The 26555-nt window shown below is 42.8% G+C and overlaps 1 protein-coding gene across 2 annotated transcripts in view; it reads left to right on the forward strand.

The window, feature by feature from the left end:
• LOC126400186 (ankyrin repeat and fibronectin type-III domain-containing protein 1) overlaps positions 1-26555 on the forward strand; it is a 167597-nt gene that overhangs the window by 32483 nt on the left and 108559 nt on the right. For both annotated transcript variants that reach the window (XM_050060744.1, XM_050060745.1), the window contains 2 exons: positions 6410-6591; positions 13168-13406. In XM_050060744.1, the coding sequence (XP_049916701.1) occupies positions 6410-6591; positions 13168-13406 (421 nt within the window). The remainder of the gene's footprint in view (positions 1-6409; positions 6592-13167; positions 13407-26555) is intronic.

Consider the following 26555-nt stretch of genomic DNA (forward strand, 5'->3'; position numbering starts at 1 on the left):
AAGACAGAGGTTAATCTGGTCATACCCTTTTGCCTCATAGGGTCAGTCCTGTGTCTCCCAACCTCCTGAGAGTCATCCAAGTCTTCCCTACTCAGCACTAAGATACATAAATACTGCTATCAGTGGTTTCATCTGAAGGTTTCAACGTTTTGAATATTCAGGAATCCCTAAGTGAAGAAGGCAATGACTCAAAAAGAGTGTAGTGTGGGAAAAAGATTACAAGGACAAAGGAGGTGTCAAAAGACAGATGAGAACTAAAGAAAAAAGAAGAAAGATAAGCATTGTGATACTACACTTCACCTCATTTGATCATTCATTCAAACCTTTATTTAAGACTCGGGAAATCAATTGAGGGAGACCCGCATTGTCAATGATGCTGAGCAGGAGCAAAGACATTGAAAACAGTCAACCAAACAAACAAAGAACCATCATGCATATCAATTAAAACAACAATAGCAATAAATGATCGCTTAAAGTGGACATACAGCCGCAATAAACATGTTATGGTGTAGATGTATAGTTACACTTCATTAACACAACAGAAATAAGGCATTTAAACAGTCATAAAGGTGGCAGAGTGCCCAAGTTGAAGGTCTTCTGTAGATTATTCCATGTATAAGGTACACTGTAAGAGAACAACATTCTTCCTAGTTCCTAGGGAGTGTGAAGCAACAACCTATTCTGTGAACGAGATTTAAAAGGGATGACATATATCTGCATCAAAGCTTTATAAATGAACAAATACCAATGCTGTTCCTGCCTCACAGCCAAATGTGTTTCATCATCCATCCTATATCCTTATAGTTCTAAGCACCCTCTCTTTCTGTTGTGTCTGTACCGAAGGAACTATGGTAGCTCTTAGAACGGCACTTTGGAGGACATTTTTACCTCCTATTTCCAAGCAGCAACCTCTTGGGGACAAAATGAAGCCAACACGGATGTGCCAAAAAGCTATAGTTCTTTGAGGCCGGCTCCAAAAGCCAGTCAATCCCCACAGACACCCATGTTGAAATTTCCAACGTTACAGCAGAAATAAACATGTTTACAGCCCAGTACAAAAACAGTTTGGGTCTCTGTATCTAATTTCCCCATTAAGATGACTGTCACTGTCCTGTTTACATTTAATTAAGGCTTAAAGTTATGCATAACGAAGGGCAGGCTGCTCTGAGTGACAGAATGCCGACAGTGTCCTCGGCTTGTCTGTCAGATCCACCCCCACTCGTCTACGGTGCCAGCGTCTCGCCCAAATATTGTTGCTTCGAGCTATAAAAAACCAAGATGGCTTCAGCCGAAATCCTGAACTTGAGGCTTTAAAACGGGAGGCCATGGACCAATAGGTGACGTCACGGCAGCTACGTCCATTACTTTTACAGTCAGTGCGTATTTCAACGTACATACTCAGCTGGTAACCTAAAAAATGGAAGATAACAAAGAAATAGACAGACTGAAGTCTAGGTTTAACTGTATGTTGCTACCAATTGCTGGCTGGCTTACATCACTTCATCATCATCGCTTACATCACTTCTCGTAGGTGGTGTGAACGCAAACAGGAAGAAAGCCCTCGAAGGTATTCCGTTTTCGGGGGAGCTCCCCAGTGGGCATTTCCTCTCAGGGAGCCCCCTGAATTGTTTGGTCCTCCAGTGAGAACACATGAATACTGAATAAGATTTTTAATGAATGGCTCACTACCAAGCAGTGAGGTTGGCTTATGAATGAATAACCATGTGCTGTTAAACTGGCTTCAGAAGAACATTACATTAATAAATGGTGCATTCATTAGAGCTGCAGGAGAATGGTTAAGATTAGATTCGGAAAAAAGGTATATAGGCTCCTACTCATTATTCTGAATTGTTTCAGGATGTGTTCAGTCTTAACATAGGTTAACCAAAATCTTCTGCCTCATGTACCAAAGATTGTTTCACGAAACCTCCGTGGGAATGTGTGTAAAAAGGAGTGTGTGTGTGTGTGTGTGTGTGTGTGTGTGTGTGTGTGTGTGTGTGTGTGTGTGTGTTACAAGTTGTTCAGCACCACGGATAGTTCTCACCACAGTATTCACTATGGTGCAGTGTTCATCATGCTGCTGGAGACAGATTTAGTCAAGCTTTAATGATGTGGCAACCTATACAGCAGCCCGAGTCAAGGTTGAGGGAATAAACTCATCATGCGTTACTCTGCTGAACTGTTCAGAAATAGGTTTTCATGTCAGGGTTGGGAAAACACTTCAACAGTCGCAGCTTCACATCACACAGCTGAGAGAGAGAGAGGAGTCAAGGGCTTGCATGTGCTAATTTTAGCAATGAAATAGGTCACTAATACAAATTGCTGTACATCTGTTGCACTAAAAACCTGCTCTTGCGATAGTGAGAGCGAATCGTATTTTAGCCTGTAGCGAGAGAGAGAGAACAGAAGTCTTCTGAGCTTTCCTTATTGTCAATCAAGTGCAGGAAGAGATGGAAGGGAGAAACAAGAGAGCCAAAGGAGGAGTGCTCGAGAACAAGTGCAGAACATGTTAGCATTTGGGCCTCATCAAAAAAACATACTATCCTGTTTTGGCAAGTAATTTTCACACATCACCATCACATCATCATCCTATAATTCTTTTTTTCTTTTGCTCCTCTTTCAACTCTTAAATACCTCATTGTGTCATTCTTAACAAAAAAAACATCTTTTCATTTTCTGTCATATTGTAACACTGTTGCACGCACAGACTCCAACAAAGAAAGTGAGTTGTCTCCCCTGACTGCAGCAGCAGAGATAATACATTAGGCAACAACAAAACGTGTGGTACACTTGATGCTTACAACTCAGGGCAAGACATTGTTTTTGTGAAAATGCAGATTACTGCTCAGAAGAAAAAAAAAAAAAAAAAAGCCTCTCCTCTCCTTTCCTCTCCTCTCTTCTCCCCCTGTTTTTTGTAGACAGAGTCGCTTAGCAACAGGTTTGTAGGATGAGTGAGGCCCAAATTGTCAGAGTGGCCTGGGCCGGCTGTTCAGCCCAGTGTGTTATCATCATGATGTGCTGGTGGGAGGCCAACAACTGTGTTTGTGCGGTTGTACGTGTGCGCATGTGTTTACTGCTGGACCCTGAGTTATTTCATCTCATGCCAGCTTTGAGGAGTTTGTGTATTTATGTGTGTGTGTGTGTGTGTGTGCGTGCTTCAGGCAAATGCTTTTTCATGCAAGTCAGTATGGATTTCTGCGGAATGAGAGACCTGCCTGTTTCTATTACTATCAAAGAGTGCGTGTGTGCTATGCCTGCATGTATAGCCACTATCAGGAGCTCTTCCTCTGATATTCAGCAATACAAAAGCATTATTCATCATCACACCGTCCCGGCTCCTCAATGGCTCCGCTTTGAATCTCATCCAGGGATTCTCTGATCCCAGGTCAAATATTCACAACTACAACACCCACCTTCTCTATCAGGGGAGTAGTTTACGAGCTGACAGCGGGCAGATGTCAGTACTTTGCTTCTCGAGCCCGCGGATGTGCTGACTTAGAGCTGGCTGTCGGTTTACCTGATAGCTCCCAAGTGATAAATAGCCCCAAGCCTGAAAATACATCCTGAGCCAGACATCCAAGGGAGTTAAAAGAGAGCTGAAGTATTTCACACCAAACACAAGCACATTTTAGAGTTTTACTCAAGAGCACTTGTCTGGAAAATTATGTTAATCACGCCCCTAAGAAGGCCGCTGTTCAATATATGATGCGTATACGACTGAATGATGCCGCATCATTTGATTCTCTCATTAATTAATTACTGATTGATAATCTGCTATTGTAAAGTCAAGCATTTAATGGATTAGATATTATCCCATGCATAGATCAAAGGCTAATGTAATTGGGTGTCTTACATCAGATAATGTTGATGATATTTGATTATTCTCATTGGGTGAATGCATGAATTTGTAATGCTACTGTTACCAGCATTATGGTCTCTTTTTTCACGTATGAGACATTTATATGCAATCATGATTTTGTTTTGCATTTCGGCTGATGAAATGTCTTTAAAAGTTGACTTTAAAGTAATGATTCCGCTTTTTTGTCTTTATGCGAAGCTAAGCTAATTGTCTCGTAGGGTTATGTCTAGATGGTAACCCCAGAAACTCCTGCAAGAATTTGTGTTTCATCTTTCAAGTGATTATTTTAACCCAAACCATTATCTAAACCTAACCATAACCAAGTGCTTTTTGTGCCTAAAGTAACCCCACCTTAACCACAGCATGGTCACACCATAAAACAGCAAGACAAGACAAGAATATTTTGAAACAGCCCACAAGAGTTTTTGGAAGTCTAGGGTTACCATCTAGCCACGACTGTCTCTTGAGCCCCGTTTCCACCAAACACTTTCGTATGGTACGAATCAACAGACTGCAGTGTTCACAGCTCCACCTTTTAGCACCAGATCTGTGTGCTAGGTACCCCAACAGAGGGGACCAAAAATGGGGATGGTAGGGAACAGTTCCATTGGTACCATCCACAACTTTTCACAGTGGAAATGGAATAAAGTATACCAAACTGAACTATACCGTATTATACTGCTTGGTAGCAATGGGGCGTTAGTTCCTGCTTCATATATGATAGACAGACATGATAGAGAGATGTCAATCTTTTCCTCTAACTTGCGGCAAAAAAGCGAATTTCTCAAAATGTTAAACCATTCCTTTAAAATTAAAGCAAAGCATGCATTATTTTTGAAAATGAAGGTGGGTGCTGGCGATCAATCATTGGGTTGCAGTTTTAAACATGTCCTTAACGTCATGAAATGTTGACTACCTGGTTAGTTTTAGGCAACAAAAGTACATGATTAAGTTGAGCAAAAACATCATGGTTCGGCATTAAATAAGTACTTTTGTCAACATAATGTGACATAAGTCACATATGACACATGACATATGTCACTAATGAAGCTTGCTTAGAATACTAGTACACTACGGTATGTTCTGATTATGAGAAGCCAATGTTGATTTAGGGATGCAAACACCAGCGTCCTGGGTGAAAGTCCTGTGTTTGACGCATCCTCCACACTTCCTGCTCAACCTATCAGGGCTTCTTCGATATTCTTACAATGTTACACTGACTTTGTCACTTAGGCTACATTGCGTCACTCTCTCCTCTGCCTAACAATAAACACAAGTATGGTAGGGGGCTGAATATGTGGTATGTGAGAGAACAAAAACACATGAAGAGAGAGATTGGAAAATTCACACAGACAACGCACAGACAGACATGCGTCATTATCTATATGATGCTGTAGGCTAATTGTACACACTGTTCTGTCAGTACATTAACTTGAATGACTTTGTTTGTATAAAGTGTCCCAATCAGCCACTGATTCTTGTGTCAAAATGAAAATGAGACAAATAAATCTCATATCTTAATATCAGCCTGCGACATTCATTTTCTAATCTTACTCGATATCACTGAAAACGCCAGGACACAACANCAGCTCGCATGTCCTTAGCTGATTTTTCATCCTCATGTGTTCTGTACCCAAACTAGTCACGCAACAGTCTGGAGGTCAGACATCTTCCACTTCTGCCAGGCTGACTCTGATGTCTGAGATGCTGGCCACGTTTCACTGAATTTGATCACATTGGGCTGATCGGAGGGGGACTCACTGCAGTGACTCAGTATTGGTTTTTGTTTTTCAGGTCTTATCTCTGTTCTATTATACATGAGACACAAAGATTTTGGGGATGATTTTATGCAATATTAATCACATCTGTTGTAGTGTAATGTAATACTGGCAATCTAGTCTTTTGTTTCAGCTTGAGAAACTGCAGTAAAACAAGGGGTGTTGTCTGTATTTGCACCTTCGATAAGGATAAAAAAACACACACTTGTGTCTTCTTTTAAAATACACTGACATACAAAGCCACCTCACGTCTCATCATTGATGTACGCGGGATTATTTGACCGTGTTGTGGCTTGTCACCAATTTGCTATTAAGCCGATCTTGTGATTGTGGCTATTGATTGGTGTCCCGCCGGACTGCCGTGTGGTATCAAGCGCTATAAAAGAAAGCGGTTTCAATCGGTTGTGTTCTAAATGGCCTCCAGCTTGATTATGCCGAGGTGGAAGCAATTTCACTATTGATCAGTGCAGCTGCGCTCTCGTTGCTCATTAAGCTGTGGGTGTGTGTACCACCAGTGTGTGTGTGCTATTGTATTGCACAGTAATAGCTTAAAGGGCAGGTTAACAGTCTTAGAATAGTCACTGTATGAACACTGAAACAGGTTTGTCTTGCTGTAATCATCCCTCCATTTCATACTGACCATTAAAAGATCCCTTAATGTGCTTCCACTACTGGGGGTAGTTTTAATGGACATTTTTTATGGGCTGTTATTGTGATAATCACTGGAAACAAAAACGTTCCGGGTAATTGACTATTTCTACCATCCAACCAGGTCACTGGAAAGGAAGCTGCAGAGACCCATACTGGCTAAGTCCCGCACCCTCCCCAGCATCCCCCAGTCTCCTACAGTCTCCAGGGTCCACCACTCTGATCTCATTGGTGGGAGTCCTCCTCGCAGAAAGAACCTGCCCGCCGCCACCAGCCACCCAAAGGCCTGCACTCTGCCACCTGCAGGTAAAGATAACAAGGAAGCAAACAACTACAGTAATTTTTCCTCACTGTTTAGGGAAAGTGTGTTTACCAAACCAGCACCCGGCGGCTTTGTAAAATCGACTGTGTGATTCTTTCATCTCCTCGGCTTGTTCATTTACTCCTTTGTTCACATAATGTCTCTAACAAATCTCTAATCCGACTTTTACAAAGCCCGAGTAAATTCCCCCAAAATCTATGCACTTCACACAATTATGGTATTGTCGCTCAGACCATTCCTTTTCATCCTTCTGCCTGACTTATGTTGCAGGAAATGGCACCATTTAGCTTCAGCAGCAGCTTCTCATTCATTCACCAACAGTCACTTCATGTCTTCATAGCAATAGTCCTGTAAGTGGCTGAATAAAATAAATGTCTTGCTCTCACCAGCGCTGTTTGACGTACTCGGTTTCTGGGAGACAGCTTCTCTGACCTCTTAACGCATAATGTGTGCGCCTCTTGAACTATCGATCAGATAAGCGCGTCACGCCGGAGATTCAAGATGAAAGAGGCCACTAAAGCTTAAACTAAAGCCTCAGATGTCAAACCTATCCTGTTTCCTTTCAAACTTCCGCAAACGCTTTGCTCCTTTGATATTTGCTCCACCTGACGGAGAGCACACGGCTGCTCGCTGTCTCTGCAGCAGCATGTGCAAGACAGATATATCTGCTCTCTCTTTCTTGCTCTCCTTCTTGCTTATAAATCAAACACAATTCCTTCACCTGAAAGGGAAAACTGTCATGGAGGATCCTGAAGCTGTAACCTGCTGACAGAGATAGCTTTCATCGTATGGATGGATGAGGATTTTTTTAAGGATGAAGACATTTACAGGTGAAGATTTTATGTGAAAGGAAACCTGTTGTATAACGCTTTGAACCATACAGATCAAAAAGGAGCTTTTCTGTAAAAACTCTGAATGAACACAAGTTAAGTTTATAAAAAAATAGAACCAAATATTAGTCCAATATTCATCTGAGCATTTCTTAAGGATATAAGATGCTCGAGCTTGCTTTTAAACTGTTTCAAAAGTGACCTACATACAGTATGTTTTAATACATTCATAATTTCTCAGTGGATAATTAAACATCAGTTGATTCTGCTTCTAGCAGCTCTCAGGCTGCAAAGTGGGTCATTTGTAAAGTAATCTTCCTCTCCAGCCCTTTAACACTGCGTCCAAAACACGGACAGACACCACAACTGTCAGGAAGCTAAACAGCCGTCACATCAAACATCCTCACACAACCTTCTCCTCATTCACAAGCTCTGACAGACACACACAGTCAACAGTGGTCTGTCACTGCTGATTGACGGCCCCCAACTCGACTTGATCAAATGCTCCCCACCGCCACCGCCACCGCCACCGCCACCGCCACCAGATGGATGAGAATTGTCACATTTCAAGCGTCGGGATGAGGGAAAACGTTGCGTTATTATCATCCTTATTTGTGATGTTTAATACAAGAGAAGCTGGCGCAGGAGGCCCTCCTCTTCCTGAAACCGCACTCTGTGTCCTCTGTGTAGCTTTTGAGAGAAAAGGAATGTGCAGCGTTACAAAGACAGAAAAGAAACGACAAACATCAGAGGAGAGGAACTTATTAAAATAAGGCAAAGTCTGCCAGTTGAAGTAAACCAGAGTCCCGATGGATTCGCAGAAACAGGCAGCAACTCAGGAGGTGCCGACTTCGAAATAAACTCAGACAAGCACAAAGTTTTCACAATGTAGTTAAACAACGCAGTCACTTGGAGTCCCAGAGCCACCATGCAGCCCTAATTTTAATTTTGACCATAAATAGACCAGGAATTATCAGATGACACAACCTAAGAGTGAATCTTTCAAACGGCATCCATTCCAAAGCACCAAGAGCAAGTGGGAACATCATATTATTTTATTCCAAATATTATTGGAAACAATTCTTCCCAAAATAGTAAAAATTTAAGGGCATATTTGCATTTTGTTTAGATGCAGTGAATATGAGGCACTTCCTTGAGCATGCAGCGGTTCAAATTCAAGTTATACTACACAGAATTCTCCTAAAAAACAATGTATAGATTTACTTGTGTGTGGCAGTGAATTTTTCTGCAGAGACTCTGCCCTCTGCCTGTATTTTCTCGTTTCCTGCTTATTTTCTGTGCCCTGGATGTTAATGGAAGTCTACCCCCACAGCTCTCAGGTGAGGTCGGTAGCAACCAGGTGCCAGACCGTAAATAGGAGGCATCCAAAAAATGCATATATCTGAACCTGGGTGGGTGGGTTTTACTTTCACTAGCGCTGGCGAGTGTGTTTGCAAGCAGTGACCAATAATCCTGCCTAGTAAACCTTTAAAGCAGTGGTTTTCAAACTATTTGTGCCCAAGGCAACCCATTAATGGATAAGCCAAAATTTCAAGACACACTTGCATTTATATCTGTGCACAATAGCCTCTATAACGTGTGTCATCACTCTTATCACAACTTAAATATTTGTGTTTATTTACTGATATCAAATAACAATTGACAACCAACTGTTACTCATGAAATATTTCTTAACAAAATGAGTCAAGAATTGATTTTAAACTTTTTAAAATTACATCAAATCACCAATATCACATCCATTTAAACAGGACAGGAGATAATGTGATGTGTTGCACACTTGTAATTCTCTTGCGTGAACGGTGACAAATAGGTGAAATAGGTCCCTGTGAAGGTGAATTAAATTAAATTGCATTTTCTAGGTAGAGTTTGCCTCTTTATTAGGAAATGGGTGCACACAACATACTCATATAGTCAGTTAAAAATGTATTCATAACTCTTTGTATAGGCCCAGTTGAATATTGTAATAATAATGTGTGGTTATCACAGAATCCCATGGCACACCAGTGTGCAGCACCACACCATTTGAGAACCACTGCTTTAAAGACTGAAGAAATAAACATGAAAAAAACAATAAAAACAGAGACATCTTGTAATGGGATCACTCTTACCCCTAATTCCACATACTCCGCCTGCGTAGCGCAGCGCAGTGCGTAGCAGATACGCTCCCATTCTAGTGAATAGCTTCATTTCCACAGTGAGCGCTGCCCAGCGTCCCTGGAGTGTCCCAGGAGTGTCCCAGAAGTGCCATGGGACACATTGCACGGACTACAGATTGTAAACTCTCAATTTTTTAAAAATCACGTCACATCCTGTCACACAACTTGTCAGTCAGTGCGAGGGTCTGAGGAAAGGTGGACGAGGAGTAACTCATAGTTGAAGTGGAAAACCATAGTATTTTGTATGACACCACACATCCTTTCTACAGGGATACAAACCGAAAGGAGAAGACCTGGTGTGAAATTGCAGGAGTTTTGGGAATGAATGGTGCTTTTTATCGCGTGATTTCGCAGTTTCCACATGTGAGTGCGGCGCAGACGGAGTATGTGGAAATTGGGAGTTACGGTGATACAACGATGTGCAACTTAACAAATGTGGGGCCAGGTGCATAAAGTTGGGGAGCCAATGTCCCCTTTCCTTCTTCGAACCGTCTTACTTTGTGCCCCCTTGCTCGGACCACACCCATCTTGGTACTCAAGCTTCATTTTGATCTTAACTATACACCTCTAAAGTTTCAAATTCTGTGCACAAACAGACAGACAGAAAACCACTTAGCTTCTGTGTTAGTTGTACCTACAATAGGACTCTCTAGGACCACATTTTGCCATGTTGACATACGCAGACTCACAAGGTGAAGAAAACACCAGCCTTTGCGACGTTGTCATGGCTGGCAAACACTCTCCCTCCCTTCCTCCCGCCAGCTCACTTCATCTTTCACTGTCCCAGTCTCTCTCTTGTTTGAACTGCGAGAATGTTATGTCCTCAGTAACCCCACTTTGGTAGAGGAGCATTGAGCCAACCCCCAGCCCCCGCTGCCCTTATCCAATAAATCTTTACTCTTACTGCTTCTAATGGTTTTAGACTTAATGACACTCCTGTCGTTAAATCTTGACATTCCATTTTATGTCCTCACATTACCTGTCTGACTCTGATTGTCTGTCTGCATCTATCTCTTCGTCTGTTTTCCCTTGCCCTACTGCTGCTCTGTTGCAAATATCAAATTGAGAGAGACAGTCTCACGTTGCCCCTTGTTGCCTAGCAACCACTGTCATCGACCATGATGCTGTCTCTCCCTGTCTACCACTCTCTCTCTCTCTCTCTCTCTCTCTCTCTCTCTCGCTCTTAATCTCTCCAGTAGTGCTGAGAAAACTTTTTCGGAAAAAAAAAAAAAATTCAAGTTGTTTAATAACCCAGCTACACTTCATTCACGGATTTAAGCAACATCCCATATTAGTGACAAGTACGCCTCAGAGCTCGCATTGGGAGTTGCTCCCTAGTCACTTTGTTGCAGTGTTATTTGGCTCAGCTTTGGGGGCCAGATGCGTTTTGGCTGCTGCTCAGACAGTGGAACTGATACTGTAATATTTCACACTCTGAAGATCATTCATAAGAACTCACAAAGACAGTCACTGCCAAAAGACCTGCTGCAGATTTTTTTTTAATAAAGGATGTTGTTACAAGTCAATGCTAAAGCTTAATATACTTTTCTGAGTATACAAACATTGGATGGTCACTCAAAAAACGTGGAGGGTAAAGCTCTAAAATATTTTGCTGGCTCGCATTGTCTGAAACTTTAAAATCCTTTTGTAATTATTAGTCTGTGTTAACCAATCTATGATCCAACTGGAGAAAAAAAGCACAGCCTGATGTCAGTCTTAAATTGATTGAAAGTTGTATTTAGGGATGTCCCAATCCAATCTCGATTCAATCCCACTCAGTGGTATCGGGGCCAATCAAGGGATTTCTGTTCTCTGTTCTGTCCGTCTCTCCTAAAGTCTGCTAAGCTCCTCTGTGTGTGTTCTTCTTCTGGCATATGTCCTAAGACCTTCAGCTCCGTTGAGGCAAGCCAGTCCAGTGATTCATCATCCAGGTCAATTGGACCACGATTGCCATTCGGTGGCCGGTGTTTGGGGCAGCTGGTTATTATGTGTTCCACAGTTTGTAGTGGATCCCCGCATTCACATTGAGCACTGTCCACGACACCCCAATTTGGCATTGTACTGGCTGGGAACATCTGGGAACAACAACCACAGCCTCCATGTGGCCAGAGTAGTTACAAGATTGCATGCTCCTTAAGCGAAACCAGTGTCTTCACAACGTTCACAGACCGCAGCGCTAGCGCTTCTCCCCTGTGTGTGAAGACCAGGGTCTGAGCCCCGCCCCTGGCAAAACACCACACACCATAGAGCCACCATAAACGATAACAAATACAGTACCTCATTAATGTGCACTTATTTCAATTCAGCTCAGTGAAAGAGTCTCTTGTGTGTGCTGAAGAGCCGGTGACACACTTACCACGCCATTGCAAGTGCAGCAAAAAACAAAGCAAAAAACCAATCACAGTAATTTATTCATGTAATCTGCTCAAAAGATGTGCAGATGATGAAAATGAACACTCAATAGAATGCAGTTCATTCAGGTAACTCTCAGGGAGGATACTTCTATGTTCTATGCTTCTATATTGTCAAGCATATATATTTGATTGAGTTTGACTTCAATGTACTTGAAGTTTGTGTACTGTGCAGAGCATTATCCAGGAAAACAAACGTATTGGACTGGGACTCTGTATCTGCAGATACTAAATATTTAATGACTCAGATTGGGGAGCAAAAAACTTGATCAGGACATTCCTGGATATTCAAAAAGGTGCTGTTAGCAACTGTGACATTTGAAGCTTCATACACCGTGCTCAAGGTTTCGATATCTCAACTTTTTTTATTGATGAAATGGTTTATACATTTACATTCCACTGGGCTTAGTTTAAATCTTTATTAGCATCACATGTGACCATGCTTCAGTATTCATGGTCTAAAAAAAAAGCCTTTAACATGGCTTTTTTCACTGGAAATTACTTGTATGTACAAGTATGTAAGTTGTATGTAGTTGCTTACCCAGCATGCATCAGGTAAGTAACTGTAAGACCAGTAAGTGTTTTTCACAAGTACTATTAGCCAGGCATCGGACGCTGACAGGGCGTCTGACGAACATCAAATGCAGAGTGATGGTAGTCGGCTGTGATTAGTGCAGCAGCGCTCCGTTTTGACAGCTCACATCCATCTCTGTTGTGCGACTGTGAAAGCCCAGCCATCATGTCAGTCTGCAGAAAAACACGCCACCGTCGCTGCAAATTTGTTCCTTCCTCTTCATTTTACATGAGCCATCATTTCTGTCTAGCGTATGGAATCATAATCAAGTTGTTAAGGAGGCAGGCTGAGAATAATGTTTGGGTTTAAAATATTCCACCTCAAAAGGAAGCTTGATTAGATTCAGGAAATATTTTATGAAAGCAATCAGGGGATGACATTCCACAATTTGCGGAGTAAGTTTGCAATGATTACGCTGTAGCAATAATTATTCATTATCTGTCCAATCTGTCTCACATATCTCAAACCTTTCTTTTCCCTTTTTATTTCTTCTTCTCTTGTTTCCTTCCTTATTCTCTGCTAATGTCATCATTTGTTCTTTTTGTTCCTCTCATCTACCCTCCTGCAGGGGAGCTGTGGCGTTTGGAGGATGACATGGAGGGCGAAGATGAGCCTGAGCATGGTGGGTGCACCGAGGCCCGCCCTCGCTCCCAGTCACCGTTCTCCCACTTCCGGGCGCGAGCTGCCTACCTTCGCAAGAGTGTCTCAGCAGATGACCACCTGGACATTGGCTCTGACTACAGCTCCGGGACTGTGGTCGAGAGCAAGCCGAGCCGTGCAGGCAAGGGCAAGCTGAAGAGAAAGTTTGTAAGTTTGATCCTTCATTTCCTTTGTCTTTTCCCACTAAAATGAGGAGTTTGGCTAAAAAAAAAAAATCACACTTCTCATAGCCAAACGAGTGAATTCCCCTCGACACATGCTCACACATACACCAGTGCAGGCACATGTTCACAGACACACAGTGAAACAATGCCACCTTTGGTTTTTGCTTCGACAGACGACTGAAGGTGATCCCTTAGAGGTTGCTACAGTACATGTCATCATTTAGTACAACATGGCTTAAGGTTTTTTTTACTTGCTAGGAGAATGTGTCATCATGCAGACATTCACAGCAGCTCTCAAGTGAAGACAACATGACTCTCTGTCCCTCTGTACTTCACAAGTCTTCACATGTCTTTTCACATGTCCTTTTATCTTTAAGACAACAATTTGTATTGTGCTACGTCCAAATAATATTAGTAAAATCCCTTGAATATTACTCCAATTATACATTTTCAAAAATGAGTGAGCACTTCTCCTTTTCCAAGATAATCCATCCACCTGACAGGTGTGGCATAACCAGATGCTGAACAGCATGATTACTACACAGGTGTACCTTGGGACAGTCACTAAAAGGCCACTCTAACATGTCCAGTTTATCACACTACACAATGTCACAGATGACAGGTTTTGACAGGTTTGAGTGGGCGTACCATTGCAATGCTGACTGCAGTAATGTCCATCAGAGCTGTTGCCCGTGAACTAAATGTTCATTTCACTACCTAAGCGTGTTCATTGTCGTTTCAATGAGTTTGAATTTTTCGGATCATCATGTTTGCCTGTTTGTCAGCAGGGTTAAGGAAAAATTACATATGACTAAACATGAAACTTAGTGCAAGGGTGTATCACAGGCCCAGGAGGAATCATTACATTTTGGCGCAGATCCAAATCATGCAGCAGATACACAAATAATTAGTAATTGTTTTATTGTCTTTACTTTGTGATCAAGGGCATTTGGCCTCGGCAAAGGTCTGTGCTGTCTGAGTGCTCTTCCACTTTTAATATGTATTTCACTGGATCTTTCGGAGGCAGTGATGCCAGACGTGGGCAACAGGCTCGGTGAAAATGCATTAAAGATTCAAGACCTCTGTATTGTCCCCTGGTCACAGGATCAGGAAACTGGAGACCTCATTACCAGCCTGAACTTTGTAATTGACTCTTCGGTGTCACAGGTGCAACAGGACACCAGCATAGGCAGGGGAGGGTCTGGTGGGAGAAGTTTTCTATATTATAGTGCTGGATGTGGATGCAGTGAGATATTGCACTACTGCGGGAATAGTTTTTGAGATGTAATTGAAAGAATTCACATGTCAGAAGGACTTTTAATTTTCCATCCCGTTGACACCTTTGGTGGGCTGAGTTGGACTTGGAGCACTTTGTGCGTCAGACCTGGAGATCTATCGCTGGACTGAAAGGAAAGACGAGAAGCACAAACTTTTGTCACACGTCAACATCTTAACTTGAACAGTCAAGAGCACTGCTGGAGCAATGGGGACAGCACTGGACCTGATGACCTGCCGTGTGTGTTTTAGGGTGAGATGTCACACAATCCTGTCTTCTTATAGCACACAGCATTCGAGGCAGTGTTATTCCTGTGCTCCGATATCACAGTATAGCATCATATCCAACTGTTCTCACTTTTACACCGCATGATACCTTTGACGGATGCTTTTATTCAACGTCCCTCTTCGCGCAGCTCCACAGGGACTGCAGTTTTGCCAGCGAGACGGAAAACAGACAGAAACAAAAACACATTAACAGATCATCAGAAAGACAGGTTATATAAGGCAACAGTGTTCTGCTTTCTTCCCCTTAACTGCACCCTATATTCTTTCAGTGTATCTCCACCTATAGGAGAAAAGTCTCATTTTTTTTATCTTGGGTGAAAGACAGGTTTTTTTTTCCCACAGCAGGGATGGTTTTTATGTCTTCATTTATGCTGCCTGTCTCAGACTGCCAGCCTCTTTTTCTTTTTTTACCTCTCTCTGTACAAAAGCAGCCACACTGGCGTGTTGGTTGCGGATGCGAGGAGAATACATTCGGAGGGGCTCATTGTCGCTCATCACTCATACCCTCTTCGGGGCACCACTTGCTTCATGAAAATTACAGTGAGAAAAGCGACTGCAGCTTAGCCCGCTGGCTGTGGTGTTAAGGCATGTAGGCGTTTGACTCTGGAGTGCAGGGACACATCAGAGCAGCAGTGCCTTGATATCAGAGCCTTGTTTGTGAGGCTGTGCATTATAGTTCAAGATGTTTATGTATCATAACAGCATCATCCTCAGTAGCTGTTCCTCTTATATCTCCCGCATTGAAGGTCACACCTTTCCTGCTATGAAATTACTAGCATTTGTAGGACGTGGAACTTCTGTATCTAGAGAAAATGACACTCTGCTTTCTCCTGGTTACTCCTACATAGACAAAAATCTCTCTGGGATTGGATTGTGGTTGTTTTGTGTCACCTTCTCTGTGTGTGTGTGTGTGTATGCAGTGTGTGTTTGAACATATGCGACTTAATTATCAGGTACATCTGCGAGCACCGTTTCCTGCCGGAGTTTGTTACCTGATAACGTCACTCGAGTCACACCTCATTCCTCACACAGCTCCACAGTATTGGTTTGACACTGGCACTGATCTGAAGTCACCGTCATGCTCCTGGAAGCATCTTGAGATGATGACAAATTATACCTGAAGGTGGTTGTCACCTCGTCACACATCTCAAGGAGCCTTTTTTGACGTGATACGCCTGAAATGTAAGCTTAAAATACATCTGCGGTTTATTCATTCTCATCAACCATGAATTAATCTCTTGACGTAATAATCATTCTGGATTCAGTTTGTACGAGTTTGCAAGTGTCAATAACTAAGTGGAAATCTGTTTACCTTTATAAATATGTAAGTGTGTGAGAGGTTTATTTATGTATGAGTGTGTCTGTGTGTGCAAACGCAGCTGGGGCTGAGTAACCACATAATCAAAGTACAGACCGTATCATTCCTGTTGATTGAACGGCTGTAACTACATAATGCTTTGTTCGTGCTGATTTGCAGCACTTCAGTCTGACACACTCTCTGTTTGCACGATGACTCACAAAGTTTCTCTATTAAATGAAACAAGGGGAGTCAATGTTCCTTCTTCTTCCTTTTTTTTCATAAACCGGGAAAAGCAAATGGTTGTTCGTCACACCCTCCTGATTCACCAGAAACCGACGGGAAACTCACAAGATGAATTTCAAACAGATCATGTACATAGATATGTACTCACACACACATGCAGGCTCTTTTGTACAATACTGGCAGGAAACTCAGTGGTAACCAGTTTGTAGAATGAGGTGAATGACATTTAGCATGTTGCTTTGGTCCAAAAAGCTCTGGGTCGTCTGGATTGCTTTAAGAGAGATGTCGCTGTTCCCTGTGGTTAAGTCTCTGCTGTCAGGAAACAGGCACAGGGTGTGCTCGCACCTAATCATTCATAAGCATGCACATCACACACACGAAAGACAGCCGGAGAACATCTTACGTAAATACACAGATATCAGATATTGAGACAATTAGAAGTGATAGAGAACTGTCAGTTCTTACCACCTGATCTATTTGCAAATCAGCAGCCTGTCTCACAGGAAGCATTCACCTGAGGTAGGGACTGCAGGGAGCTATTCAAAGATTTCCATGAGTTGCAATGAGGTTTCTGCAAAGCAATTGCTTCCACCCAGCCTGACCATCTGCTCACAAAGTACCTTCGATGATTCTTAAATCCAAGAATACAGACTCTATTGTGTCCCCGTAAAAGAAAGATCTTCCTTACTTGTGTTACGAATTAGAAAGCATCTTTACGGTTTTGAAACGGGCTCTGCGCTCGACAGCAGTTAAGTTGTTTATTTCCCATCTGTTTCGACCAGTTTTTGTGTTGCAGACTAACCCTCCTTTTGGACGCGATGTGTTGTTTTTGCAGTGAATCATGTGGCTTTCCATTTGTTGTTTTCGGCTAAGTCACCATCTGATGCATCCTCAGATGGCATGTGATACCTCAAACGATGGAGTCAGACATAATAGGCGCATGAAGCATGGAGTTATTATTGTCTGTTTCCATGCTAAGCTGAAGTAATGTAGCTAACTTGAGTGACTAAAAGGGATATGATAGATCTGGTTTGGTCCACCAAGCTCCTGCAAAATTGGTTCTCTGTCAGCTGCTGCCATCCATTTATATTGGTTTTGCTCTATTAGGATGCTGGGCTGATGGCGGATAGCCAGCATTAGTGAGCTTGTCAGGGGGAAGTGGAGAGTTTTATATGGGAGTGTAAGTTACACCAGGACCATACTGACCTACACTGGCTGTATGAGCCAGGGACAATCAAAAATACATATTGTTCAGTTACCTGTAGTGCTATTTATTAATCTAGATTGTGTTGGAGATATCAGCCGTAGAGATGCCTTCTCTCCAATATAATGAAACTAGATGGCACTCAGCTTGTGGTGTCAGAGCAGCAAAAAATACATTTGAAAAACTCAATAGCAATGTCTCTTTCCAGAAATCATGACCCTGTTACTCAAGGTAAAAATACAGAACTTGTTGTGAGCAGTTTCATGAAGGAACTATTTTCTTTCTACTGAACTACACCCACCAACCATATCATGCAGAAGGAAGTGTGCATCTACTCATGGATGAGAGGCTTGTGCTCGTAACCGCATGAGATGGAAACATTAATGGTGTCCCCCTCGGCCTTTTGTGTGGTGATATGATTGGCAGGTGTAGTTTGGCAGAAAGAGAATGGTTCCTACATGAAACCGCTCACAACAAGGTGTGTTAGCATCCGGATCATGATTTCTGGAAAGAGCCCCTCAAGCCAAGTAGGGCTGCAACTAACGATTATTTTCATTGTCGACTAATCTGTCGATTANTAGTCGATTACTCATCGATTAGTCGACTAATCGTTGCAGCCCTAAAACCAAGTGCTATCTAGTTTTGTTATATTTGAGAAAAGGGCAGACAGGCACACTCTGCAACTCACACCAAAACGATCCAGACTGATAAATGGCACTACTAGTATTTTTGGTTTTGGGGTGAATGGCCCCTTTAACAGCAGCTTTGCTTGCGCTTGAACAAAAGGTGAAGAGCATATTTTGAGTTTGAAATGAGATGAAATTACGGGACATGTATGCCACCCTAAGTGCTTTTTTTTAGCAATACCATGAATACTCAACTCTGAGGAATATTCTTATAGAGAGTAGTGTTTGTCTTTGTTGGTGCTGTCACGCTGTCGGGTAACAGCAGGGAAGTGCAGTGGAGGGCCTCAGTGTGCACAGCCACTTAATTCTCTGATTACAGTGATTAAAAGGTGAAGTGGTTGTTGGTAGCGACACACCAGTATAATACCAGTTAAGGGTCCAGGGTGGGGTGATCATCAAAATATTGTTTTTGTACAGTGTGTGCCTCTTGGGCACCAACAAGTACACTTGGACACATCCACTGAAAGGCCAGGGATGACAGATGTTGAATGGCACACTGGCAGCAGTTGGAGAGCTCCACCGTTCCCTCGAGCTGCCCAACTTCCAGCGGCCTCAATCAAAACAGGATGCCTCAAGGCCTTTGCAGCATTAGCACAGTAATTACTGGAGTAATTAGCCTGATGATGTGGCCCACGTGGAGTCAGGGGAGGGCATGGCGATGGGAGCTCCTCCAAGCTGTTTTCCTTCCAGTGATATCATCCTCACTGTCTTTATCTGTGCTTTCCCCCCTTTCTTTAATTCTATTTTTTTCTGTGTTTGCCCCATTCACTAACTCTCTCTTTCCATTAAGATAATGAGAAGTGGAACAACAACTGCTTTGGTGTTGAATAGTCCTGTGGTCACTTTGCTAATCACTCCTAATTAGCTTGATGAACTCAACTGACTCCATAATACATTTGCCAAGGTACTTAAGAAAAGTTTCACTACTCTAAATATGTATATGTCCCTGCTGATTTGCCATAGTACTAGCAGCTACAACAAATCTTACTTACATGGATACCCTGTCTATTAAGAGATTAGAGTTTTGCTCATATTTAAGTGTTTGTAGCCACATTTCTAGACGTGTGGACGGCCAATCTGTGGACTTTTTCATTTACATTAAGCTTATTTTTATTCCTGCAACTCACAAATAAGCTTAACTGAAATCCCAAATTGCCATCGTGAAGAATCAACCCGCTGTAAGGACTGCGAGGAGGACTGAAAACAATGTGCTCTGTCAGTGCTGATAAAGTGGCCTGGTGAAAAAAGCAGTTACTCTCCTTCCATCACATCTACTCCTGGTATCACGACTCTGCCACTGTGGCACTTTTCGATCTCAACGCCTGCCTTTTAAATTCCACCTTTGGGCGCTTTTTGTCTGCTGTATGATATCTGTAATCTCCAGGAGGGGTTTTTGTGCTTTGTGTTTCAGTTTATTTTTTGGTGTACCTATTCTCTCCCAGTAAACCTCATGTAACACACTGTGGGTCCTTATCATCTTGCTGCAGTACACACAGCCATACACAGCCATAGGAATTGAACCTACAGCCACTGCGGTAAGGACACAGCCTTTGTACATGGGGTGCCTGCTCTACCAGGTGAACTAATGTGCACCCTGAAAACTATTATTATTTTATTCATGTACCTGTTTAAATGTCATTTTAATACAGACTCTTTGGACTGATTTATTTTTAATCAAAGGACAGGCTGTTTGCTCTGTGATTGGTTTCACCCTGTGAAAATCGAGTTGTAATCAAACACCTTTCCTAAAGAATATTGTTTTAAGTAAATGGTATGTCTTAACTTTTATTTAGTGAGTTGTCATGTTTTGTAGGAGAATATGACATTTTCATAATGCTCGACGCAAGTCGCCACACATTTCAGCAGCTTTTATATACAATTTGGATATTAAAAAATGTGATTAATGATTTTGAATAATGATAATGATAATAATAATTCTGCATTTTATTTATAGGCGCCTTTCAAAGCACTCAAGGACACCTTACAAGACACAGTTAAAAAGCAGCAATGTATCCATAGATCATAAAATTCAAACAATTTTGTAATATACAATAAAAGTTAATAACTGTAATTATAAATGTTAAGTATAAAATCATCAGCATAAAATCATCATCAGTGCAGGTCACCATATATGTGTGTCTCCCTTGAATCAGACTGAATATGCCAGCTTGAAAAGGAGCGTTTCTAGACGCGATTTAAAAGCGGAAAGGGAGTTAATATTGCGAATGTCGCAGAGAGTGAATGTAGCTTTTATAATATACGCAACACTTAATCACACAATATTTAACTTTATTGATTAAATTGTGCTCAATTTTCACTATTTTCTGAGTGTTTTTTTACTTTAAGACTGGTCGACTAGTTAAGTAAGTTTAAACTTCCGTTTAAGTCACAGAAAATAGTTGTTAGGAACATCCGGAGTCAAGGTAAACGTCTTCTCTGGTTAATAAGATAACAGATTTTATATCCTCATTGACAAACCAACTAACATAACTTTTTAAAAGCCCTGCAAACTCACACAGATTTGCTCTCATTCTAGCTGATTCGTCATTTGCTCAGGGTGAATAAAATACATGTTCTAATGTTAAATTAAGAAAGGTGTAAGACTCAGGAGTCAGGAGGTGCACACACTCACACAGTTCCCAGAGTAGGTCTAATCAGCCAAAAATACCAAGGTGTACCAAGCACATGTAGGTGCCTTCACACACACACAGTCGTATCAGTATAGTGGCTCACTTACCAGTCCAGCCTACAATCTGTCACCTGGGTCTTCATTATATATTCTGCATACAGAGTCCTTTAACTCCAAACCCCTGGTTAATATTCATTCATTCACTCATGTATGCTTCATGCTCCTCAGCTGGATGCCTCTGTCAGCTTTGTTCATCCCTGTACCGGCCACATGGTGGCAACATAATGCCATGCAATATCAGTCCCGCCGTACAATCCCTCACCTCGCTGATCTCAGTGCTGTGTCTTGTGAGTGTGTGAATGTGTGTGTGTGGCTGAACTGTTACCTGGGTGGTGCTTGAGGTTTTCTCTCCGGTGACTCATTCATCCTGAGATGACTAACACACAGACACCGCAGTGGACAGTCATAACTGCCATCGGAGCCAAGGTTTGGGCTGCCGACGGCCTGCTAACATTATCTATGGAGACTTTTATTGGAATGCACAGCAGCAGGCGAAAAACAGGAGAGAGAAGCCAGACCCTTGGCTACTTTGTCGAAATAAAACAGTGGTGTTTTTGTTTGCTCAGCATTCCTGTGCCGAACACCGGTCTGACAATCAGGGCTGTGAACTGGTGGCTCAGCAGGCTGAGACCCATAAAGTAATGAAGTCACAGTTTTTAGTCTGGTTCATGAGCTTTCCTGCGTCTCTCTTCTGTCGGCACCCCTACTGTATTACAGACGGAAAAATGATTATTGCGAGTAAACAAACAAAGACGAATGGGGTTTGGTGGAGTGTCTCTTGATATAAACTGATTTTCAGCACATCATTTTTCATTAACTGCATCAGTGGCTGAAATCAATTTAGGACACCAAAGCCAGTGGTGAAAGTTAGTTGTAGTTCAGAACCAAAGTTAGGTTCAGAAAAATGCACAGCTCTAATGGTCTGGCTTGGAAAGGCGCATTTATGGTTAGGCTGGTTTACGGTTGGCTTTTTTTCTCTACACACTCATATGCACTTACTCGAATACCCATACACACAACTCACATCATCACACATAATTCATCACCATTTTCAGCCATCGTCTCCCTCTCTGTGCAGTGTACTATTTTCCATCCTGTCCTGTTATTTCGCCCTGTGTTTCTAAAAGGCTGTTGCTCTGGTTTAATGGACGAGAGTTTGATCCAAAGGAGGAGAACCACATTCTGGTTATTTAACTTAAAAAAAAAAAAAAAACAGGGAGAAAAATACCACTGGTTTGAATGTGCTTGTTCAGTGAGACCTCTCTTTGACACACGTGCACGCACACACGCTCACCCAAAACAGACCAAGAATGGCATGGGAATGTTTTCTGCAGCCACTTTGGTTGCCGCTGGTAACCAGTGAAATGGTGTTCATTAACTATGTAGATTCAGAATTGCTCCTCTCCTGATCTCTCTTTCTAGCTCTCCATCACTCGCTCCCCCCCCCCCCCCCCCCGCCTTTCTTTCTCCACTCTGCGTCTTTTCTCCCGCAGTCGGGGCTGGGGTTTGGGTTTTTTACTGACATGGGAGCTCTTGCAGAGGATTACTGTGGAGTCAGTTGTACGCTAATGATGATGTATAATAATCTCTGCTCTCTCTCCTCCGCTCTCCACGTTGACTGTTTCAACTGAGAAATCAGACTTCTTAACCACAGGACATATTTGGGGCAGTGGAATTACACGCTGTGCTTGCTCGATTTGTATTCTCTTGTTGTATTTACCCTGGCTTCACCCTCTTACAGCATGCACAGGCTTGACCGCTCTCCTCTGCATAGAGAAATGCACCAACCTACTTGGCCATCCAGGATGTGCCCTAGTCTTTCCGTGATCGTCATTCTCCAGCAGCGCTACGATTTCCGTGACAACTTGGCACAGTGAGACCCAGACATTGGGTGACAAACTTGATGATGTGCAACACCATGCCTCAGGCTTTTACCCTTAACGACCAACAACCCCAGCTGACTCTCCGGTTGTCTTCAGGTGATGATGACCTGGATGGAAGGAGTCTCTCACCTCACCACTTCCCCTGTGTTATATCATTCTCTCCTTTAATGTGTCATGCAGGGTGTGAGGTGGCAGAGGCTGACTGAGCAGTTGGAGCCTCCAGTGGCGCTCAAAGCTCTCTTATGATACCTATTTTAAACCATAGAGGAGCTTTTCCCCCTTGAAATTCCCATTAGCTGTCTTAAAATTCAGGGAAAGGTTTTCCTCGCTGTATGACATCATCCTCCTCCAAGACTTTAATGCTCATACTGTGTAAATTATTAAAACCCAAGACATCAAGAGCTTGACATTTCAATATTTTCTAAAGTTCTGATTCAACGGGGCTCATGCTCTTCCATCCAGAGCCATCGGAGGAATCGCACCGTTTGTCTCTTTTGTGTGCTCGAGCAAACTATATGGAACACGCAGTCTCTCCGCAGCTGTTGGTCTGTTATGGTGATGGGGCTCTTGGCAAGCCCTTTTCCAAACAGAGGCTCACACACTGGCTATGCGAAGGCATTTCACATGCCTGTGAGCTCGCAGACTTTAGATCCCCGGAGCCATTTGAGCACACTCCACCCATCTTTGGAGGTCGTGTTCAGTAAAGCATCGGTAGATGACGATACAGTGATACAGTACCTGTTTGGGCCTTTGACCTGTTGCTGTGCTGCTAATATTTCCGGGATTGTTCTATATTTTGTAGTTCCTGGTGGTCAGGTGTAGTAGTGTAGCGTCCATCCCAATACAGAGGAGATCTACCCTTCGTTAGGCGTCATTCTCCAGGCCCCTGAACAAATCGACGATGCTCTGCAGCCCATTGAAAAGGGCACAGAATTGATATTGGTCAAGCCTAAAGGGCTCATTGGAGAGCTTTGTCTGTCTTCATGGAAATACTGTCAGGCTGCAATATGTAACCTTCATACTTGAATACTCCTGTCTGTTAGATTTGTCTAAATCTCTGTCTTGTATCGTATCATCGCTGTCTCTTCCACCGCTCCTCTCTCTTATTCGGCGATATTCTTAAAGGTCAGCCATTTGTCTGAACATGGTTGCTTGCATTTTGTCTCTTTACGTCTTCCCCCTCTTCTCAAAATGTTTATTCGCTTGAGTACCCACTATTTTTGACGGGGGCAAATCCATCTCTCCTTTACATACTCCTCCCTGCATGTCTAGTCTTCCTTCCTTTACATCTCTCCTCTCACCTCTGTCACACCTCTCTGCTCCTGCCCCTCTCTCGCCATCTGCCTTTCCATCCTCCNCTCTCCTTCCTCCCCTCCACTGACCTGCCCTTAATTGGTCTGCTTCGGTTGCACCTACAGGATCCAACCAGCTGTCAAACAGATCCCTGCCTGTTGAGGTTAACCTTAAGTGGGCCTGAGTCGGGGCCAGAGCCCGGGGTTTTGAGTGGTTCTCAGGGTCTAGGGCCTCGGGCACAAAAGGAGGGCCAAAAGCATTTCTTTGAGAGCACCAAATCTCCTGTCTCCTCTTCTCCCTTTCCCCGGGCCTCCCTTCCTCCATCCCTACCTCCCTCCATCCCTCCTTCTCTCTCCCTCTACCCCCTCCAGACTCTCTGTCTGCGCTGACACCGCCTTTAATAAGGGGGAGCGGGGTGCACTGTTTATTTGTGTGGTGCGAGGTTAAAAACTTCCCCCTTAATTGACATTCCGGTAACACTTTCCAATAATGGGGCGAGCAATTTCCTTGAAATTGATGTGTGTCCACCGCAAGGAAAAACACTGCTTCTAGCTTTCACTGACCCATGGATGATCTACACTTGCGCCGCGTCTTTGTTTGTGTGTGTGCGTGTGTGTGTCAGCGTGAGAAATTGCATGAATGGTCTTTCGTTGGCGGTCGCAATCGTGTTTGTGTGTGTGTAACAAGACAAGCATGCATCATACTCATACTGCGTCTCCGCTGCTAATATGTGTGTCAGTGTGTTCATTCATATGAGTGTGTGCATGTTTTTGCTGTGCTTTGATTTACACTGAGTGCGTGCATACATTTGTGTCGCAGTATGTGTAGTTGTGCTTGCTACGCGCGTGTTTACGTGTCTGTAATTATCTTGTTTTCAGAGCTTTTGTTAGCCTAGTTATTGCTTGCGTGCCCTATATTTCTGTACCCGGTGAGGTGGACATAAATAAACAATTCAAATATTTTCATTTTCATTTAACCCACACGCCAATGAGTGACAGTCGCACCACGTCAAAACGCTAAAACAAATCCACAGTAGAAAGCCTATTTTGCCCTCTTGCTCAGTCAATGTCTGTCTGTGAGAAAGTATGCAAACACAAACATCTCCCTCTGCTGCAGACTGCATCCTTGGCCTAAACGGTGACCACTGGATAGGACTTGTGGTGTAATGACGGTTGGTGTTAAACGTGTGTGTGTGTGTGTGTGTGCGTGTGTGTGTGTGTGTGTGTGTGTGTGTGTGTCAGTGTGCGAGTGTGTGTCTGTGTGTGGCTGCAGGCAGACGCTGGCTGGTTCCTGGCCTTGTCATTCTGTCTCCCACACGCTCTCTGATGTGGTTTGAGGCTGCGGCTTTCACTATGGAGGGGGATAGCCACCGCACACACTCACACTGTTCTCACATGTCTGTGGAAACACACATTGCGCGCTGGTATGCAGTCACATTCTCAGAAATGCAGACGCACACGCTGAAGCGACGCGCACACACGCACACACGAACGCACAGCTCAACCCCTGAAGGATGTAACAACACAACAGCGGCTTGCCAAAGTGTCTGAATGGACGCCGGAGCGCGCTCGTAGACTAACACACACACAGCGCTAGACGCCATCCGTGGTGCTGGTGGGCTCCCACAATAAGCGGTTAGTTAAATAATATCAAAGACAGATGTTGGCTCTGGTCCCATCATACTTTGTGTGTGTGTGTGTTTATGGTGTGTGTGTGTGTGTGTGTGTGTGTGTGTGTGTGTGTGTGATTGAGAAAGGGAGTACTGATATGCAGATCCTTGGGAACACATGTTTCCATGGAAATTATTACATGTGTGTAGATAATTGTCACTCATTTGTAGCATTAAAGAATGTATGGAAAATACAAATAACTCTTAAGTCTAACTATAAATAGCTAACTATAAATATTTCTGGGAAAAAAAATCCCTGTTCTTATTTTTTATGACACTCTGTCATCACACTATATTGTTCTTATTTTTTTTAACAGTGTCTGCATTGTGAGAAATAAGAATACAGGAAGAAGCGATGCAGCAGGAAATAAGATAAAGAAATGCTTATTTACAAGGCTCCCTACATAAATAAATAGATGATTGTACAAGTTGTAAATCATCAGTTATACACACAGTAAACAAATGATCAGTTTATTGAATAATTACTAAGAACTATCTCTCAATATATTATTTTAATGATTTTTTTTAATGCAGTGAAAACAAGCAGACACATTTATTTATCGCTGCTGAAGTTTGAACACCTTACATTTATTACCTTCCAT

Source organism: Epinephelus moara, chromosome 13 (genome assembly GCF_006386435.1).
Source record: "Epinephelus moara isolate mb chromosome 13, YSFRI_EMoa_1.0, whole genome shotgun sequence".
NCBI lineage: Eukaryota > Metazoa > Chordata > Actinopteri > Perciformes > Serranidae > Epinephelus > Epinephelus moara.